Source organism: Dermacentor variabilis, chromosome 10 (genome assembly GCF_050947875.1).
Source record: "Dermacentor variabilis isolate Ectoservices chromosome 10, ASM5094787v1, whole genome shotgun sequence".
Taxonomy (NCBI): domain Eukaryota; kingdom Metazoa; phylum Arthropoda; class Arachnida; order Ixodida; family Ixodidae; genus Dermacentor; species Dermacentor variabilis.
Window position 1 is genome coordinate 31,514,865 of NC_134577.1, and position 22,470 is coordinate 31,537,334.

The 22,470-nt window shown below is 49.3% G+C and overlaps 1 protein-coding gene across 1 annotated transcript in view; it reads left to right on the top strand.

Annotated features, from left to right (window-relative positions):
• Positions 1–22,470, top strand: part of LOC142560256 (uncharacterized) — a 70,567-nt gene that overhangs the window by 38,335 nt on the left and 9,762 nt on the right. Inside the window, exons 5-7 of the mRNA XM_075672212.1 lie at positions 1,411–1,492; positions 17,359–17,512; positions 21,312–21,579. Coding sequence (XP_075528327.1) covers positions 1,411–1,492; positions 17,359–17,512; positions 21,312–21,579 — 504 coding nt within the window. The remainder of the gene's footprint in view (positions 1–1,410; positions 1,493–17,358; positions 17,513–21,311; positions 21,580–22,470) is intronic.

Here is a 22,470-nt window from a genome sequence, read left to right on the forward strand (position 1 = left end):
ACTGCGGGTTAAAAGGAAACAGAAGTTTAAAGCAAAGAAAACAGACGAGCGAGAAATTCGAGGGAGATGCGAGGCGGCGTCTGTGGGGTACGGGGTGCACGCTGGGAAACCGGTCAAGCAAAGATTTATCTTGTCATCTATCGGTTTATTCGCCCCGCGTATCGTGTACGAGGGAAACCCGGTTGGAAGCGTAACGTATGATCTTATTTGCCAGGTGGCCATTAAAAGAGAAAAAGCGGGGGTGATTGATGCGTCATTTATCCGGGCGGTCCGCGTCCTCCGAGCGCGGTCTTTTGTAATGGAGCGGTCCCCTGATACTCATTTGAGCTAATGCGAACCGCAGCTGGATTCGCTATATAGGTACTTTTGTTCTTCTCTTCCTTTTTTTTTTATTTTTCTTACGTCGCTGTATAGTTAGGGTCACCAAAATATTTGTTTGTTCGTGTGCGGCCGTTGTGTCGGCGGCGGAGGGATACCGGTCGCGAGTTCCTCCGAAATTGGCAAGAATCCCGCTCACGTGAACGTGTTTCGCTTTTCCATACTTTGCGGATGCGACTGTATCAGGGATGCAGCCGCATCCAGTGTGTTGGAAAAGCTTTAGTCGCATATCTTTTGCATTGCTGGACTGTAAAACATCTGTGCAGCTTCCCGAAGAGAACAAAGTAACATAAAAAACCTTTATATATAGTGGCTATATTTAAAAAAAGAAGAAGCCCACCAGAAAGCCAGTGTCGAGGCTGTCATCACGGCCTATGATTTTGCATGGGCGTTTCCTCGACATTCTGCATTCCTCGTCATATTGCGACGATTCGTGCCGCGTGCAACTACCGCGTTACTTAACCTCAACAATCCTTACGCGCTTTTTATTTTTATTATTATTATTATTTTCCTGAGGAGGGCGCACGAGGCTTCTGATTTTGTCATCCTTGAAAGTGCTAGATATCACACTGCAGGTACACAAACATAATGTTCCATAGCACATGTGTACATGCATTCGCATCGCATTCTCGGTTCACAAACCATGAATAGGCTACATTCATGGTCTTGTGTATATTACGAATGCAATGTGAATATATGAGCTCTTTTTTTCCAACCTGGGGCTCTCAAAATGTACACATAATCTGATTGCGCGAGGATGCTTACCCCCCGCTCATCTCTAAATGTATTTGCCGCGGTCGGGTTACGCAGCACGGCCGAACGCTCAACAGCCCAACGTAATTATATGCTCAGCAATAATTATGTGATTGAACGGGGAAATGAAACTAACCGCAGAATTTTTTCAATGTTTCTGTTGCTCAATCCATGTGACGACTATTATTAACGGCGAAACAAATGTGACGAGTACTATTAACACGGTTCCTCTCGGTAAACAGTTTTCTTCGTTCCTTTCTTTTTCTTTTTCCCTCCAAGGCCCATACGAGATCTTCGTGCGCGAACTGGTCGCCATGGATGGTGTGGATAGCAGTGAGATATTGCTGGTCGACAGCCACGGGTAAGTTTTCACGATTTTTTCTTTCTTTTTCTACCGATTTCACGAATACAACAACTCACGAGAAGAACTTAAGCTCGCTACCCTTACGAGTAGCGTGCCACATTTCAACGTTCTACTGCAGTTTGTTGCCCGGCGATGTAACTTTCTTTCGTGAATCAACGAAGTCCAATTGAAGGGTATGGATTTCACGCGGTGGTTGTCGTTTCCAAAAGGGCGCCGAACGTGGTGGCCTTTCGAAAACTGTAAAGCTAGCTTTCCTGCAATAGGAAAGTGTCACAAAAGCTTTCTCGGTCAACATATTGTTGGAATGACGGCTACAGTGTAACTGGTGCGTTATAATTGTAATTGCCTAGTCTTGCGGGAAAGACAGCTAGCACGAACTCAGAAACTGGCTTCGACCGTAGTGGTGAGGACCACTGGACAGCTTTACACACTCCAGATGCAGCAAATAATGACAATACTCTCGCAAAGCTGCAACCACCTGTTTGAGCTATCAGACAGTGGGAGCTTTCGGCCATGGTCTGTTTACGGCGTGAACAGACCATGCTGTACCGTCTGTAGCTAGGCGTTGCCTTTAAACATTCCTTATTGGAATGTCCAACAGCCCCACGTGCGACACATGCAACAGCGAAGAGACGCTCACACACATTATCTGTGTCTGCCCGCGATATAGTGCCCAGAGACAAGTGATGTGCAGAGTACTGGTCCAGTTGGACAATCGTCCACTATCAGAACTGAAAGCTTTAGGTCAGTGCTCTGAAAGAAGATCTGCGTTGAAGGCCTTATTCGCGTTATTAAGGTTCCTGCGGTCTACGGGGCTTAACGATAGACTTTAAGAACGCCGCCCACTACCGCTCTATAGCGTACGCGCTTTGTTAGTGCTCGTCTCGCTTTCTCTCTATCTTCCCCTTCCACTCTATTTCTCTTTTTATCCCCCTTAACCCTTCCCCCGTGCAGGGTAGCCAACCGGAACTACCTCTGCTTAACCTCCCTGCCTTCCTCTGTATTCTCTCTTTCTCTCTCTTACCAGAAGGCTGCGATCGTTCAGCCACGACGAGAATTATGTTTAGTACAAGGATTATGTCTAGCCTTCGTGATACGTCCCTGCAACGCTTTAGTTTCCAGAAGGATACGCCATAGCCAGAAAGGAAGCTTCACGCCTACTTATGCTGCTAAGATACACCGATTCACTGAGTGTGAGGTAATTACTCTAGTGACTCTGATTATCCAACTTCTATTCAACCAGAGTTCCCTTCTAGTAATTTTTTGTATGAATATCCACGTCATGGGGGTCTTGTTGACCTCCTGTCTTCTTAAAAACTGACCTGCTTTCCTCAGCTTTGGGACTCGAGGGAAAACGAGTGCCCAGAGCAGAACGGGAATTCGCGGCATCCGATCTCAGTACTGTCACTCGGAGCAAGCGGAGACTGTGCACGTGACCCCGATGTCGGAGTGACGAACCAGAAACTGGCGTGACTGGTTGCTGGACAAGGCGCTCGGTGCGTCTCCTATAGAAAGGCGCGTGACGAATTGGCGGCGACAAGTCGCCGACGCCGACACGAAGGCATACTGCGACGACGCGGTGACACTGTCGAGCCTTCGAGAAGCGTCGCGATGCTGACAGAGAAGTGGCAGCAAACGTAAGCAGTACACGACAGCGCGTCGCGAGGAAACAGGAGTCGTCACCCGTCCTGTGCACGGCAGGACGGGGCTAGACGACAGACCGCGTCGTGCGTTTTAGTTAGTTGTTCCCATACACTTGCGGCATTCTTTCTTTCTTTCTTTCTTTCTTCCTTCCTTTCTTTCTTTCTTTCTTTCTTTCTTTCTTTCTTTCTTTCTATTTCCCTGCAACTGACGCTCATACGCAGGGTTGGTTTGCCACTATGTCGGCGTCACAGATTTTGGTCATTGGGCCGTGGCGGCCCAATGACCACTATACGTCACAGCCTGCGTCACGAATGAAGACAGCGTGGATTTGTCGCTAACTTCGCGGTGTAAGGTTCGCGCGAATACGTATGCTAGTACAAGGAAAGTCCTCAAGGACACTCCGTCGGACTGCCTTTTCTTCCCTTAAATATTGGAGTGTTTACCTCAGTGTCGTAATTTATACCAAAGGCAATCGCTCCAATGGTCCCTGTAAACATGGCTCACGGGGGGCACGAAGACGTACACTGAAATGGGCTTGACGCACGCCTGCATTTTGGCTGCATATTTCGTTCTTTTCTTGATATTCGTTCCTTTTTTTTTTCTTGCGCCATGATATAAAAAAAATGCGCGACTAATATTCGTCAGCTCGTACTTAGTATGAACCAGGGCGCACTTACGGACCCCGACTGATTCAACTCATCTTCGGTGGCGTCTGCCAGCTGTACAGGACAACACCAAGAGATCTTTGAAGTAGACTAGATCGAAAATTTGACACCTCTGCGCCAAATAACCCTTGACTTTCCCTTTTATCGTCTTTTAGTGTTCCTTCGATTGCCCTGCCTAGATATTCGTCACGTCGCGAAGTGTTACTTCTTTATTGAGTGTACGATGTAAAGTCATTTGGAACTTGGACTATGTCGACTAACACCGTTTCTCTATATTTAAATCTTAATGCTGCCATGGTAGAACAGAAAAAGATCAAGAATCAACATAAATTAGTAAATCGTCCCATTGTAGAGCTCAACAAGCGCGCATATGCGCATTGCGTGAAGTTCTAATATGCGGCAATACAAATGCGGACGATTTCAAAACGTCGTATACGTTTAGTGCTCGCACCCGTTTGTGTACAAGTCGCGCACAGTTCACCATGCAGTGGAGCATCATTTTTCATCGTACAGCTTCTGCGAGCTGTGAGAAAGTTGTCCCTAAAATCTATCTCTCGCGGTTGTAAATCATATTTTTGATCTGTTTTTTGTTCTGCTTTGTTCTACTTTGTTCTACTTTGTTTCGCCTCCTCTAAACGTGTAATACATGTGCGCAGAACCATATCGAACCATAAAACAGTCGACAAGGGTTCAACCTGTCTACACCGGCTGCAGTTCGTTAACCGCAGTCTGAAGTGCGGACGGCTCAAAAAAGGACAACAGCCTGGGAAGGCAGGCCAGTGGAAACAAGCATAACAAAAAATTAAGAAGCGCGCAGCCATCGCGCTGCTCTCGCTTCCTTCTTAAACCTCGGTCCTTGGCCGATTACCCAGAAGAGGAGCCCACGCATCCCCCTGCCCCCCCCCCCCCCATTTCTTTTTCGCCTTCCTCTTCAGCCCCGTCTTGTTTCTTTCAAAAACTCACTCCGCCGCATTCCGGGATAGCTTAATCGGTGGCTGCCGGTCTCGTCTCTGTCTTTGCGCAAACCCCGACATTATCTCCGGGCGAAGCTGCTGTTTTGCTGTCATTAGGCGAGGGGGACGACGCCTGTTGTTGGCCGCGGAAACGTCATGCCCGCAGCTCCAGATCTGTGCTAGCTGGATGTGGCAGGGCGCTATTCGACATTCCCACTATCCGGGCTGCCATCGCGCGGCTCCTCTTGGCCGAGATGCACAGTGGCCCTTTGAGACAGTTCTTTGCAGTCTCGTGGCTTCGTCGCGTTGCCCAGAGGGTCTCACGCGTGGCGCAGCCGTCTCGGCGATGCATGCGACGTTGTTGTGTGAGGCGTTTTGTTGTACGCCGCGGCAGGGTGATGACCGCAGGGCTGTCGTACACAGCCGCTGGATTGATGCGACGTTTTCTTTTTATCGTCATTTTATTTTTTTATTTTTTCTGTCTCCCTCCCTCTTTAGCCTGAGCAGTTTTGTTGGGTGGCGTCGCCCCTATACTTTCGGCTGGCTTTGAAAGCTTAAGAAAGGTCGTCGCCCTGAGCAGTCCTCAGACGTCAGGATGCGACGCTGGTTGAGAGGTGGAGAGTTAGTTCTGTGTATGTTTCCTTTGTTTCAGTTCGTCGACTTTGTCTGGTTTTTTTTATCGTCCCCGTGTGGAGTGTTTTTGACCCTTTCGCGCGGCCCTTTCGTCAAGTGGAATTGTGGTGCGTAGGGCGCTACTTCCACACCGTCCACGCGTGGAGGTTTGCAGCTTCGAACGTTCCCGGAAGTACCGACGGGCGGCCAGAATTCAGTGGAACTTGACATTGAAGTCAAATTACGGTGGCTGGCCATGTTCCCCGTCGGCGCAAAAGTCACTGCCGCCCTTAAATCAGGGGTTCGGGACTAGTTTTCAACAATATCCACGAGGCAACCTTGCTCAACGACGGGTCTCACAGCGATGGGCTATCCTTATGCACAGTATCTCCAAACGTCAGGACTCGTGCAAGGAAGGCTGGAGTGAGCCTCCGCTCCGTGCAAGAGACGAGTCGCGGCTACTCGCCGCTCTGCACCCTCGGTAACGCCTTGTGTGACATGCCACACTTTCCGGCGAACCGCCCTATTTCATGATAGCGAATGACGGTGACAAGGGCAGTGCTCAGATGTGGCTATCGCGTGAGTGGATGCACCTTGAAGGCATCCAATCTGCTTAGATTAGCAGTGGCCGAACGAGAAAAGTCCCTGGAGCCAACCTTCTGACAAAGGGAGATGTCTTCGCCGGGACAGCAATTCTTACTGCCCAGACGGACAGGTCTCGTTGTCCAAACGCCAGTTCCAGCTACAATCCTTGTTCGACCACTATTACTTACTTGAAACCTCCACTTTCGTGCCGATATCTGTTTTGTCCTGATTTATTTGGTTAAATTTGTCGCGACTTCCCCCCGCCTTCCTAAGAGAAACTGGTCTCGCATAGCAGTGGTGATTTGGCGTATGGCTGGGCGTGTCGTACAATCGCAATCGCTCACTGGCTTATTCACTGTAATTATTCGTCCTTCATATTCCGTTTGCGTTTTGTCTGAGCGATATAAGTGGCCACATGGCAATGGTGCAGCATTTCACCTTATCGACCACTGATATATCGATACGATGAACGCTGTTGTTGATACGGTGTTGCGCCTAGCTCCCACCAAATGTCAATGAGCAACAGCAGCTTCTACGCGCTCTTCTGCACAAACAGGTAGAAAGGGCTCACCGGTCAGCGCGTACATGTCGGAAACCTTCACATGAACCACAACGAACACAAACAATCTTCGGGTTGCCTTCAGTCAAATTTGAGCGTCTCTGAATTCTAGATGCGCACGGAGAACTATAGCGTATCATTCAGACACCATTGAAGACAGGAACGATTTTTGTTTCTCTGCATTGCCGGACGCGTCGTCAGAACTGTGCTAGGTAGACTCTCAGGTGCAGTGCAGAACTGACTTTACGCAGCTCTTCTCGGGCTTGTGGCCGTCGTGGCGGACCCCTCTGTCAGTTGTCGTGCATCAAGTGGCCAACTTATTTACAGCGACGGTAGTGGAGGGTACGTCATTCAGATTTCGCTTCGTTCGTCGCGCGAGGCATCATGTTTATAGTCATCGTGTTTTCTTGGCCAGAATGAGTCGCCAGAAAATAGAACCATTTGCCTCACCGGACACGCGACGAGCTAGAAATAGTGCCGTCGTCTTGTCATCTTCTAGCCGTCGTCGTGCCGTCATCGTATTTGTCGGCGTTGTCGTCACCGCCGCGACGTCGTCATGTATCCGTCGTTGTCCGACCCGTGTAGCAGATCTAAGTAAGCGTGACGTCACGCGATCGTGCATGGTATTCGCTTAACCCATTACGCCAGTGTCCCTTTGTATCTGGAATAAGTGTTCATCCCCCGACTGATAATGCCCGGTGACATGGTAGCAGCGGTGGGTCATGCGCAGATCCATGCAATTCGCGTGACTTCACGCTCACTCAGCCCTGCTACAAGACTAACCTCTCCAGACAACATTAAACTTTCTCGATGAGCTAACGCTGTTTTAGGTGCCACTGTAAAGCTTCCATTAAAACATCCTCTACACTTTACTTGTTTAAGTTTTGCGTTACGAAATCACTCACAAACTCGCTCACAAAGTCTGCCGTCGATACTTTACCGAACTTCTTGCCGGCCCCGCGGCTACCCACTGCCAACATCGAGTTCCATATTGACCGCGCAAGGGTTGAGGGGAACTCTCTTCCGCATTGCCTGGCATGGCTTCACTTACAGTGAAACGGAGAGCCTCGCCGTGAGCTCTGCCGGCCTCTTTAGCATTCGATTCCCGTTCGCGGCACGTCTGTAAAGCCTCCCGCCGTAATGCATCTCGGAGGACCCCCCTCGACGTTGTTGACGATTCCTGGGTGTTCCGCGGATCGCACGCTTTCGTCCAACGCCGGACGTTGGAGGGCGCCGGTGTCGCGCTGGAACGAGTTATTTGCCTTTCACGTTGCGCGCTTTGCACACGCTGGTCGGAGCTTGCCGGCCTAGGCTTCGTCGCCCTGCCATAATTAGCTTATAATACAGGAGGCGCTTATGCTAATACAAGTGCGAGCGAGCGATTATGGCTGCTCATAGATGCATCCACGGGCGGCGCCGGCACCAAAAGTGCTGGTTAGGGCCCATTGCGGGGCCATTTTCACTGATGGTCAGCGCAGATATAGCGGCGACCCAGTGTATGGTCGGCGCTAATGCGTCCGGAAGTGGGGCTGCGGGGCATTATCCACTTGCGGAGCTAATGGCTGATTTTCCTGCTCCTCGCGCAAGCGCCGTTCACCTGCGTCTTTACTTCCTTGCTTCGCGACCAAACCTGACTATACGTCGTATAGCAGCGCGAGCGCAGCGGGGATGCACTCTGTCGCCGACAGCAGGATCGGCGACGCCTGGACGATACGAAATGGGAAAGGCGGGGCGCGCATTAGGTTGTGGTGAGTGAGGTTCCTCCCCGGTACAACCAACGATCAGTCTCTTTCCCGTCTTTTGCTGGCGTCCGTATTTGTCCCTTCAGAACGTGTGACGGGATGGATACGGCAGGCAATTAAAAAGAAATACTTGAAGATAGCACGAAGTGGAAAGAGGGAGTTTAAATGAAAGGCAAGGAGTTTATATAGCCAGGGCTGAACCATCCTACACCGGGGAAGGAGGAGAAAATGCGAGAAGATGAAGATAGGGGCAAGATAGGACAGATATAAAGTTCGCTGGAGACGCACAAGAACTGGAATGCTCATTACTTCGTCATAGATGATTACACTGGACGGTTCTTTTAAGAAACTGCAACAGTTCTATTGTGGCTTTCTTGGTTACTGCGCTTCCTAAGGATCTCTGTACGCCCACTGTTAGGTGGTATTTCTGAAGTTCTTTTTTTTCCCCTAAAACTATCAAGCTAAACTAGCCTAAAGTTATGCTAAAGGGGAATATTAAGTTAATCTTCATTGGTACGTTACAACTTTGGGAGAATTGAAATGCACTATAATGTAATGGGTAATTGTAATGCATGTAATGTGTTACAATTCTGGGAGAAAAAAAGAACACCCATCTTACTAGGCGCGAAGGCACGAAAAGACGCAACAGTGAAGTACTGGTGGCGACACCACATTGAAGTTTCCGCACTAACTCCACGTGACTTCATGAATTTGGACACACGAGATTTACATTGCATTCTAAATGGACCAAAAAGTTAACTTTGCAGGTTTTTCGTATCCGCGCTTCTGCGGCTGGTATTCGCGATGCAAGAGCTTCGCCTTCGGGACGTCATGCCGACGGTAAAAATTGATTCAGTGTGACGTCACACTGACGATAATCCGTTACGTCACAGTGACGTAACGCCTTCGTGCTTTTGGGCACGTAATTCAAGAGGCGGGATCCGTGACGTCACAACATCGCCATTAATAATTCGTGCCATCACACTAACTAATCCATGACGTCACATTCACGTAAATGCGCCATGGTTAGGGCGCGGAATACAAGAAGGGAGGAGTTTCTCCATCGTTTTCTCTACTGCTAACCAACCTTTTCCGTCAAGTGAATAACGCCACGAGAGTCTTTGAAGAACACTTGGCTTGTCTAAACTGAGTTGGTGTTAATAATTGCTGTCCTTTTAAGCGCGTGCACTGCTAGTCTGGTCTGCGCTGGCGCACAGAGCAAGTTTGCGTCTGGCCTCTACAGTTAGGCGACGAACGGAAGACCAGGCCGAGACGAGAGGAAAGAAAGTCGCATGCAGAGAAGCCCACGGTGGGAAACGAGCTAATCCTCGCCGCTTAGGGCCAGGCGATCCGCGAATGAGAGGGGTGCGGTGAGCGCATCTCGGGGCGGCGCTAATTACACAGCGCGCGTCGCGGTCGGGCCGAGGCGGGAGAGAGAGAGAGAGAAAGGCAAATTACATAGCGGCGAACTTCGGGCGAAATCTTGTCCCTTCCTTTCGGGTCGTTCTTCACCGTCGCCGTATACAGTCGCCCAAGAAGGGGCGAGCGAAATTTGGGCCCTTTATAGGGGGGGTAGGCTCTCGTTACCGTTCTCGAAGAGCCACCATTGCCGGCTCCCTTGCTTTGGAACGAACGCTGGCTGTTCGAAACGGGAGGCGACCGGCTGGGCTTGCGCACCGTTTTGCTGTTAGCGATGATCGCGCGCGGAACGCAGTTAAAACGGCATCGAGAGCTAATTGTGTGCAGTTGGGGCCCTGACTGAGCTTACTCTCACGCTCGAGAGAGTATAGTCCCCAGGATGGAAACCTTTGAAATAGCGCTATCGCCTATCCCAATAGGAACACGAGCACTAATTGAGAAATTAGACCTTTAAAGTGTGCCCGGCTTCAGATAAGGCACACAAGAATTCGCGGGATTGATAAGATTAGCCATTAACGCAGACAGATCGACAAATGCGTCTTTATATCTTACAGAAAGAGTAAGGCAATGCAGAAGTTGGATGTTCGCGCCTCTGTAGCGGTTCCGGTCGTTAAAGATGTGGTCCACCTAATATTAAGCTTGTGACCTGTGAATATAATCCCTAATGTGGACGATTCAAGACGGCCCATCACTCGGTCATGAAGTAGTCAAGGCAAGCAGGATATTGAGACCATCTTTAGATTTCTCATGACAGTGGCAGCAATTGCAAACTTAAAGGGACACAAAGGGGCAACGCTAGATCAGTGTATGCGCGCAAAAGCACCTTTTGAAAACGGTATTTAAAATAATCTGCCGTGAAAACATTGAATGTCACAGAATAAAATAAAGGCGGAGCTTCCCTTTAAGCAGTTTCGCGCAGAAGCATCACCGCTTGTATACTTCACTGTGACGTACCGAATTGCGATGTATATTTTCGCGTACTTGAACCCTTTCTTTCTCACAGGAAAGTTGTCGAAACTTGCTTAGTTGTGCCTTCGATTTATTGCTGGGATGTGACATATTGTTTCCGTACCGATAAGCAATTAACTAGACTGCCAGCAGACGCTGTCAAAATTCATGACGTCACGGCGTGCCGGTGCGGAAGCTTGAGGGCGGCTTCGCCACGAGTCCATCGTTGTTCGCGTATTCTCTGCCTTACCGAGCATTTCTTTCGCGGTAACAATGACCGCTGTGCCTATTGCAGAAGCAGAACTTACTAACACAACCTAACTGACTCTACTCTTTGGTGTCCCTTGAAGAAGGACCGGAGTGGTGGCGAATTGGCGCACTTGTAAGAGCTTTCGCCTTCACGAGTGGACCGCAACACACAGCCCCACCGCGGCCGCTGCACAGAAAAGCGGATGGCCGACACGGTGAACGCGTGCTTCGAAATGTTCGCACGGGTATTAGCGTTCCGCGCGCGAACACACGCTCGTTTTCTTCGTGCGTGCCCTTCCTGTCGCCGTACCCTGCGCTCGAGTGGGGTTCCGTTGGAGCCGCACCCTTCTCATATGTGCAGGCACATACACACTTCCGGTATAGCAAATGCAGCGGCCATTTTCCTTTCCTGTGAGGAGCGTGACGCCGTTGAGAGAATGGCTGAGCGAAAGCACCTTCCTATACGAGGAAATCAGGAAGCCTTGCTTCAGCACGCACCGGGAGGGACTTATAAAGCTCCTGGTTGGGGCTAGAGAGGCTAGAAGTTAGGCAGTGGGGTTAGCAGTCTGCGTTTCCATGCTACTTGAACGCTATAGCTTGGTTGGCTGATTCCAAGAATTCGGGAGGCTTGAGCACCTGACGATTCCCTGGTTGATTCGGTGTTGTTTCTGCTTAGGCTTGAAATGTAGCTTGACCGGAGGTCGGATTCATTAAAGCTTTTCGTTCGTAAGCGCGTTGGCTGGCCGCTTTCGCTAGTATTATGCCCAGCGTCATAACTGGCTGGAATTTTCTCTTGCAGACAATTCTAGCGCAATAACTCTTTGCGAATGCGGGCTCAGATTGTTAGCAAGTGTAGCATATTCTCACTCGACCTTCTCAGGACGTGTGTGTGTGTGTGTGTGTGTGTGTGTGTGGCTTTCACTGACTGTATTAAGAAGGCGGCGCTTGTTGGACGATAACGCGGAACTATCCACCCTGTGGAGCATGCTCATAGAGAGTCAGTCATCTGGTTCCGTATTCACAAAAAGCTCTTACGCCAGGATTTCTTGTAAGTGCCCCTTTCTGCCATTCCTAATGCTGCACATATTATTAGCGAAGGCAGCCTGCCAATCGTAAAAAAAAGCACTTCCGAATCAAAAGCTTTGTTAATGCAGATTCGGATTATTCGTGATTGCTGTTTATTTCAGTTGTCCGTACCGCACACGCATGAATTAGATTAGATGCCCCATCTGATCCATTCGTCCTTATAAATATTAAAGTACTGCCCTTGATCTACATCTTCTGTTCAAGGCTGACTCTTTCGTGTGAGTGCGTCGTATACCTTGGAGAAGAAAAAAAACTTTCCAATCACGCTGTTTGTCATGACCGGCGCTATAACCTGTAAACTAAGCACATGTAGAGCTTGCTGCGCTTCATTTTGTTCTGCTGAATTGACAAACCGATAGCCACGTTGGCGCTCTCTGCGACAGAAACAGGTAAACGCAGAACTGCCATGTTCGCGCAAGCTATCACTCCTTTAAACTGAACCTTACCGGTAAAAAGAATGAAAATGTCAAAGGAAGAGAACGTATAGCCTTACCAATGCGAGACTACTCGGAAGAAGAAAAAAGAAAAGGAAGATAAGGAAATGTCGACAAGCCAATCGTATTACAGCGGCGGCAGTACAGAACACGCTGGAGCAACAGCAACGCGGTCTGGAATGGACGCAAGCTTCGAGGAGACTGGACCCTCATCCTCGCGTTGTTGTCCGTTTTATAACGTATCGCTGCGAGGAAGGATGCGCCGGTCTCGCTCGCTGAGCGCAGATAACGAGTTTCCGAAAAGTATAAGCAGGTGAGGAAAAAAAAAAACTGGTTCGATGGGTTCACTCTTACGAAGGGGCGGGGAGCGGCGCGCTTCGAGCCCGATGATGCAGCGGTGCTGTTTTGCTCTTCGACCAAGGCAAAGAAAGAGCCACGGCGAGCGACCCAGTCACCCAGTCGAACTGACCCGAGCGCGGCGTGCTGCGGCGTCTTCTGCCGGCGTACGCTCTCTCTCTCAAACGAATAATAATAATAAGAGAGGAGGAACAGTTCTGAGAAAGCCTGGAAGATGGCGAGAGTGAGAGACGGACGCCGACTGCCTCCGTAGCCCCGCGCTGCGTGCAGGTCACCATCAGCCCCTCCGCCGCCTTTTCAGCACGCCACGAGTCTCGGAAGCTGTAATCTCCGGTCTCTCTTCCTCCTCGCGGAGTGGGGCTGCCATTGCTACAGTACCGTGCAGTACGCTGTCAGCTGCGACTTCGCTCGGCCAATCGCGAGAAACGCGCGTATAAACGGACGATTTTGCATTTTTAGCCTTCGTAGACTGCCATCATGAAAATGATGCACTCTTTCACTGTTCACAGCGATATACGTTGTATAGACCATCTATCTAGTTATCCTGTTCCGTTTGTTACCGACATCACGTTCGTGTTTTTAAACTTACAATAGAATGTTATGCACCAACTAGCCACACAACGTGTTTTACTGTGTTTTTAAACCACCTTTTTGTTCCTTTAGCCGAACAAGTCGCAGGAAGTGAAAGACATTATTTTAGCCCGCTCAACGTTTCACCCTGAGACCGCGCGATGCGTGAACCCTCTTGCCGTCAACGTGCCGTCTTCGCCGTTGCCACCGCCGTCGTGCCGCCATCGTGCCACCATCGGCTCTCGCTCGTTCTACCATTATCATCGCTTTCACCATCACTTTCATCGTTGTTTTCGTGGTTTCTTCATCATTATCATGACTATCGCTGTCGTTAGGCGGCGCCGGCTATACCACTGTTTTGCATGGCAATAATTAGAGTGATGGCGCACAATTCTTTAATCGCTTGTAATTACTTTTTGATTCGCGGTCTGCAGAACTTGTATACGGTGACATCGCCACCGTATACAACTTACTTACCTTAAAGAAACCACTTACCTTAAGCAGTCCACTACGTCGATGCTGTAATTCTGTTTACGATTCTGGGAAGTAACTACGGCTCCAGCAACGACAACATGTACGGACAACTGTGCAACAAGCACTGGTTTGCGCTTTTCCCTGTGTAATTCCTTTCGCGCTAGTTTCTGCTGCACTAGTTCCTCTCCCAGACATATTGAACCAACTAGTTAAACAACAGGTCTTATTAGACTGCCGTTCCGTCTCAACATGCCGACGGACATAGTGACGTTTTTTTCCGCTTGCGGTAAAATCTTCTGCGCTGTCGCCAATGCGCATCGTACGTCACAGCGCGCACATCCGTTCCCACGCGTCGTCTGCTCTATAGAGAACGGCGAGCAGACGGCGCCGTTGAGGGGCAGGGCACTCGAATGTCACTCGCTCGCGTACTCGAATGAAACGAGCCAGGCGTGTCATTCAAGTGCACCGGTGAGTTCTTCGGGGAATGCACGGGGCTTTCAGCTCCGACCGATATTCAATGTAGGCGCTGTCCAAGGCGGGACGCCGTCCAATCCGAGCACCAGTCACGCACCGCCGCCCCGACAACACTGCACGGCTTTAACCGAGACGCGGTTTGCAGGGCAGCCCGGCGCAGGTCTGCACTGCGTGCGTGCCGGCGCGGCTAGCAGACGGCTTCAGCTCGTCCTGGGGTGCGTGCGCAATTGTTGTTGCCGCGGTTGTTATGGTTGTTCCGCTGTTAAGACGTCGTTGTATGCAGCGGCGCTGTACTCTTCTCCCGACACGCTCGTGCGGGCGTAAAAACGTGCGGCGGCGCGCGGTAGGCCGGAAAGAACCGAATTTATGCGCGCGTGCCCCTGTCAGCTAGCTCGGATGCTTCGGCGCGGATAGCCGGAAGCCTGCTGTTCCCTGTACCATGCCCCCTTGGCTTATACCAGTTAACCATATTTACCCACACCGTTACGCAGTGGTGCCTGACGCGACTTCCGCTGTTGTAGAGTAGGTGCCGGCTCTATTAAGTTGTAAGGGCGTTGTTTAGCGTTATAACCGCCATACCGGTGAAGTGGACTAAAACGTTTGCAAGGCGTGAGCGAAGCTTGAATAGCTACTGTCCTGTTTAACCGCTAAAAACCAGTATTTACGCGAATTTTCTAACCTCATGCTGCCGCTATAAGCTCGAAGTCTGTATTTGCAACGCAGTATAGAATCGTAAAGCAGGCAGGTTGGAACGGATTCCTATGGATCGGAATGCGCTAAATACTGAGCGAAAAATTCGCAGGACAAGTGCCCTTCTTTCTTCTAAGAGCGCTTCTCTCATCAACCTTTCGTTTGCGCGCGAGAGCGACTCGTAAGTACAGGCACAGGCCAAACTTGCCGGCCGACAATTGTCACGAACGAAAAGTTCTCAGATGCGGCCCGAGCGAGACGGCGACACGTAATTCTGGTTCAGCGCGTCGCCAAAACAATGTAACACGGACGTGCCGAATTGATGCAACACTGTAATGTCGCGAGTTCTGCATGGTCAATCATTATGTACAAGTAAACAAAAGAACACGGCTAGGGGGTGAAACGAGGGCGTAAGCAGAGGCACGGACCATAGGGTTATACAATAATTGCTAGAGGGAACTCTGGCTTTGAAATCCTTCAACCGCCATGGGAAGGACGGGTAGTACATGGATTTGTCTGATATTCGTGCTTGAGGCTTCAGACGCTCTTGTGGCTTCGTTTATCACTCATTATCTGCTTTCATTGGCCTAAATTTCAAAACACTCTATACCTTATCTTTTAAATGCTGCAGGCAATAATACTCTGCAAACACGCATAATCTCTGCTAATTGCGGTGGTTCCGCATGTCCGTGCGTCCGTGGCGATGTGGTTTCAATATTGTGCCAGAGGTCCTGTGTTCGAATCCCGTCGAAGGACAATTTTAGCGACGCTGGTTTAATTATAGCGCAGTGATTTCTTGAATGTGACCAGTTTGCAAAGTCACGAAGTAAAGCCGTGTAAAGCTAGAAGGACGGAGTCTAGGCAAATCCATGTACCACTCGTCATCACGCGATCATACCCATGCTGACTGAACCACCCTGTTTGCAGCTGCCGTAGACACTAGCGCCGCAGTTCCCCCTGGTGACTGTGTGAAGCTCCATGGCACGAACAAATCGTACACAGCGCTGTATATTAGCCTTCGTGTTTTTTTTTTTTTCAATGCCGGAAGTGGAGCGTGTTTGTGACGCGCGCGTATGCCAGATGAGACTCGCCTCGAGAAAATTTGCCGAAGAGGACGTAATTCCACGCCGCCGAGATGCATCAAACGAGCAAAGGTTTTTTCCTTCTTCCTCGGCATTGTCTTGGACGTCGTATCTTTCTCTGTTAATCTGCGTGTGTGTGTGTGTGGGTGTGTGGGTGCTTTCTTTTCTTTGTTTTTAGTGCCTTTCTTTTTCCTTTCAGTTGTTTCACTGCGCCTCTCATCAGAATGGGCACGCCGTAATATTTTTGCGCACGGAACCGTGCGCTTCAAATGTCAGCTGCAGGTGAACCTGAGCTAAATTACAAGAGACGCCGAGGCTAGTCGGAATCGCTAGAATATTGTCCAAATAGAAAAAAAATAATTTAGAAGGTCTATAGACGATCTGTAAGCAGCGCATATTTTCTATAGACGTCTTTTCGACCTCCTTGCCTTCCCATGGACTTGTTCATTGGTCTATGCAATTTCCACATGGTGTCCGACGACGACGGCATGAAAGAACGTCCATAGCTGGTCAAAATTAATCTGGAATCCTCCACTACGGTGTACCTGATAGGCCAATGTGCAGATTATGGTCGTTAAACACCAGAATTTCATTACTTTTACTTATTTCTTTTTCTTTCGCTGCAAAGCGAACTCAAACAGTAAACAACCCGCTGCAATATTCAACACAGCAGCACCGCCAGGAAGCGGAAGCGCTAGTCAAAAGAAAAAAATTGTAATTCACAACGTGTTAACACATGAACACCGAACAGCCTCCTTTCACGTGATGTGTCATTCTTTCATGCTGTCAGTTCCAGCGAACCCATGTCACCTACATGGGGCATGCATTAATCCGAATCACTTTCGTAATTAAATAAAAATTGTGAGTTCTTGCTCTCTTTGATCTGCGTTTTCTTAGTGTATATGTCTGTATTGTACATGTATAGGGAAGCGCAGTCGAGGACTGCAGAAAATTAGGTGGGGTGATGAAATGACGGAATTTACAGGCGCAAGCTGGAAACAGCGCAAGATATGGGTAAATGAGGATCGCTGGGAGAGGCCTCGTCCTGCGCTAAACTTACAAAGAAAAATGGGCTGACGATGATGATTGCATATGTCGCTTCATATTTCGTCCCTGACCTGCTGCACTATGCAAGGCACACGGCCACGTAAAAAGACTCGGCCAGTTTTCGATAAAGACGTGTCCGTTGTCCACGCTGTCAACTCGCAGTTCTCCCAGTTTATTGCTCAAGTTTTCCCAGTTTTCGGCTCCTCAAGACAAAATAGCTTTGTGGCACGAAATGATTGAGCAAAATTTTTATCTCCTCTTTTATTTCACCAGATGTCCCACCGACCGCACCATTATGGGTCCGCTGCACAAGGTCAACGACGACGGCAAGGTCCTCCACGCGCCCTTCGACGCCTTCAAGTTCCCAACCTCCGAGATTGTCCAGTTCAAGGCACTCGTGACCCCCTGCCTACCGACCTGCGAAGCGGTGAGCCAATCGGAGCGGTGAATGCAGCGAAAGGCAATCGCTTGAGCAGGGCTCGTCGTAGGCCTGGCTGGCGAATGTACAACGTGAAAGACTCGGCGTTGAAAGGGGGCGAACACGTGAACGAGATAAAAGATAACGGGTCTCATTTACAGCTTGCTCGCTCCTCTTTTCTACTTCTTCTTAGCCCAGTCTTGCAAGTTGGAACGCGTTTGAGTGTGAAAGAGCACTTGAGCACCGTATACCACAAGGAGTCCAGCACACAAGCAAGTCACATGTGGGGCGCACCGCAGGGCCATCTGCCAACTTTAAAAACCGAAACAATTCACGCGCTCTTGTTTTCTTATGTTCAGAATTAAAATTCGTGCGCTGGGCAGAAAACATCGTACCTGTGTGTGTGTGTGTGTTCTTTTTTTTCTCTGTGATTCCCATTTTACAAAGTTCAGCTGTTCGTCAGATAAAATTATAACTGGATAGAAAACAGCTAGGTCCTGCTTTACGCAGCGAAACCTGAACCAAGTTACTCAGAGCAGAGTCGTAAACCGCCACAACCGCCGAAATGTTTTGTGGCATTAAGACTCGCGTTCACATAAACATTAGTCCTATATGTTCAGTCGCTTACGTCAGCAAGGACGCGCGCGAGTTCAAGGTGGGCTAGTTGTAAAGCAGCGCGAAACACGTGTACGAAGGGAACACGTGAGACACGTGACGTGAGATGTGTTTTAGCCCTGCTTTGACATTCTTCATATCGATTAGATCAGTCCAAATTTCCATCATGTTCGAGATGGCCCTATAGCCAACGTTCCGACAAGAGGTCAGACTGATGGGCTTGTTGGTACTGCATTACGTGATGTGTATACAACAGACGGGGTACGCAAGACGACAGAGCAGACGACTATACATGTCTGTGTATCCTGTGTTGCCTTGTGTGCCCCGTTTACGCTGCACATCACGTGATGGACAGACGTCCTCGTCGAAACGTTGGCTCTATATGAGTTAATTTCTTGCTCGACCACTGTCGGTCTAGTCAAGTCTCCATCTGCAAGCGAACCTCTACCTGTTTTGGAAGCCGTCTGTCGAAAACATATTATTACGATACGATCGACATATACTGAAGCGACCTGTCACTACAAGAAAGACTACGAGGTGCCTCTCAGCTCTTGTCTTGTCCGAAGCGACGCTATTGTTTCATAATGGTGTCGAAACTCGAAACGCCGCTGAAAACAAGCATGTCGAAAGCATCGCCGAATAGTTCTTTCAGTGTGTTAGCCAGTGTGTCTGTGTCAGATACCCAGCTTTTGCGGCAGAGAGTAAAGAGGTACTGCAGGTATAAAGCGTATGATTATGTAGATGTCTGAACACTGGTCGGAAGAGTCTTGTTCGCGGCAGCTGTTATAATATAGACATGTCGTCAAAACCACTTTTCGTGATGACACGTCTGTTGAGTTCCCAGTTGTTCCTTTGCGGCTTGCGCGCTTTGCACCGCCTACCGACTACGTCATCCGCGCATGTATACGTGTTCGCGATTTGGCTCGTTCCGCCGTACATTTCGCAGGCGCGCGCGCGTCCTTTTGAACTTTTCATAATGCCGGCTTACGTTGAAGCTTAAGAGCACGCTGGCGAACAAAAGGCCTCTTCTTCTTCTGGGCGTTCCAGGAAGCCGTTGCGCTCGCTTTATTACCGTTATTGTCAGTATTGTCTTCCGCTGTCAATCGCCCCTCCCCCCTCCTCATTCTCATTCTAAATGTCTCCGGACGTGCTCTGACCCGCTACACATTCTAAAAAGTACAGCAGCGACCGCTGATGCCTCGGCCGGCGGTGCATTAGGACGGAAGACATTGTTTCAAGCCGCGGGCAATGCAGGTCAAGTTCGGCGCACAATGGGAAAACCGCGCTGCCTTGTCCGCGCGTGCCTTTTCAAAAGTGGCATACTAAGGCGCGCGCATGCCGGCGCTCGTCGCCCTCGTCGTGTACGTAAGCGTATGCACGAGACGAAACTGGTTCTCCCGCCGCTAACAAGGACCACGCCGCTCTGTAAGCGCAGCGGACCTCCCGGTGGTACGCTTTGCGCAGCGCATCGTCGTCCGTGGCTTTGGCGCAAGGCTCCGTGGCAGGAAGTGACGCCGCGCGATGTCGTACCAAGGTCACCGCGGCTAGATGACATTGCCGCATGCTGCCGTGCGGAACGGGTCAGGCAGATGTATGTATATACACTCCTTGAACGGTCGCAGTATGCGAAGTGTATGGCACTGCCTCGGCAAGAAAGCAAAGGACAATGGAAACGCTTTTCATTGTTGCCTCGGTTGGGCCTCGCACTTGGGTTACACCACGTATACCTCGGAACACTCGGCCAATTTTCGTTTCGGCCTTCGTGAGCAGCACGCTTGGACACGCCGAATGTAGAGCTGACGGTCCACAAACTTCTAGGAATGCGGCCCGTCTCTCCGATGGAGAGTTTAATCCCGGCCCCACTGCCACAGAAGATGCGTGCCTCGAGAAATTACCGCGCGAAGCCCACGGATGCAAATTTAGTTGATTCGTCCTGCTTTCCACTCGCCCCCTGCGAGACGCGCTGGTCCAATTTCTACCCTCGACTTCCTATTATGTAATACACCGAAGGTTGCCCGTGTGTGGTGTGTGACTCCGTGCATATTCGTCATTCTCTGAATCTGAGCTATTCGGAGCATAGATTTAATGACAGCACCTGAAGTGAAACGTGATAGACAGGCAGACGAGACTTACTGTGTACTGTATAGTTGAAAGACATTCACCACTTGCTGCGGTTCATGCCCGGCAACGGAGAGCTACACGAGAGAAGCGTGTCAGAGCTGCGTTGGCTTCTATGGACAATGAGAGGCTCATTTCATGATTTCTTTTTGGTACGTAAGGGTTGTTTGCCATTTGGTCAGCTGCTGCATGCCTTCGCTACCATTACGTCCAACGTCCCGATGGACTTATGTAGGCGACCAACTTTTTAAATAAATATTCTTGTACAGTGCGAGATTCAAAAAAAGAAAAAAAAAACACGGAACTCTCAAGTTTGCAGCTCTCTAACACAGCAATTAAAAACGATGTTATAGTTCTGTAAACTGCATCTAATTGCATCTAATAACACACCTAAAGCGGACAAAATTTATGTATAATGCACCGCTCTGAAATATACCAGTAATATGTGAGTAGGACTTCTGCAAAACCTTTGTAAACATCGTAATCAATTCATGTAAGCTAAAACGCATTATATAAAATTATTCTGCTTTAGGTGCTCTAATGGATGCAGTTGACAGGACTGGGACATCTCTATCTTTTTAAAGTGCCATCTTTTTTTTTCTCTCTCTCTCTCTTCCCTACACTTTGCAGTTTGTCAGTTTCTGGTCGTGTACTGGCACGCTGTGACACTGGGTGTCACTAGGTACATTTAATGCAAACTATTGTGAAAATAATGAGCATATACATATGCAATATATATATATATATATATATATATATATATATATATATATATATATATATATATATATATATATATATATATATATATATATATATATATATACACGCGTGTGTGTTGTTGCTACAAGTAACATGATATGCTGACGCGTGCTTACGCAGATATCTACTGAACATTGGTTCTGTCAGAATTTTGATGTGCAAATAACATGCCGTTGTATCGTATCGTATGTTATTGTATTGCATTGTATAGTGTGTGATATTGTATTATAATGAATCAGTCAATCACCAACCATTCCCTACTGTGTGCGTCGCACCTGACGTCATATTTGCATTGGTTTCCTTCCCGCTGCAGGCCCGGTGTTCGGAGAAGAGCCAGACTCCCTACGGGCGCGAAGTGGACTCCTTCGGCCGCCGGCGGCGCCGTTGGACCGAGGAGGGCGCCCCGGGCGAGAACGGGGTGTGGCGTCGGCCTCGCCGATCGTCATCGCCGGCCGCGGGTGACGACGAAGACGAAGAGCTGGTCGTTGTGCAGACCATCCACATCACCGACAAATTCGGCTTCGCCAGGTCGCAGCAGAAGGACGGCGAGAACGGAGCGGGCGGTTCCTCGAAGGACACCAGTGAGTGCGGCGGTTTTACAGCGGGCGACGTTTTCGACTCGCCGCATAACCGTGTCCTCCGAGGTTGCAACAGAGGCGTCACTGCGATCTCGGAGGCCGCGGTATAGCTACGGCCTCGCAGATTGGACTGCGAACGCTACCTTAACTCGGAGTCCGTAGCATACGCACAAAAGTTTTCAACAAAAATTACCAGAGGGATGTCTAGGTGCTAGCGGGTACGGAAGTTGCCAAGTATGGCGATTCGCCCAGCATGGGGCTGTGTCCCAATATTCGCCGTATGCGACTACATAGACAGCTAACCAGATATTAGCCATCTTAAGTCTCATTTCAATTCTGACGAAGCCGGTAGAAAAAAAAAAGAACAAGAAAAGACAGCTTCGTGAAGACAGCATCGACGTCAGAAACGATGGGGGTGGCTTTGCTGTCCAAACAAGATGGCGGCTGAATCACTAATAGCAAAATATAGACATTAGTAGGCAGAGTATAATGTTTGGCAACCCGACAGAAAAGTCGTTTGCGCGAAAGAGAAACGTAGTAAAGCCTTATGCGCTCAATGTAAGCTATGTTGTGTTTTTCGTAGGTTCGCACAAACAAAGTGTTAAAATACAGCTATAATAGTATGTGCTTTACCTAACTTTGTTCTTGTTAACGCGAGGTTGCGTGAAGTCTCAGAGACGTCTTCGAAATCCGTTCCGCTGCTTGGGCTCGAAGCTGTCTTCAGAGCAGCATAAGCCAACTATCTTCCTTGCTGGCAAGAATTGGAACAAATCTATGGGAATGATAGAGAACTTCGCGTTGTGGCTCTAAAGAGCTTTGCGACATTAAAAATTCATTTTAAATATTGCGTTATAGGTGCAATCATTCGCTGTGACTAAAGCATTTGGCAGAGGC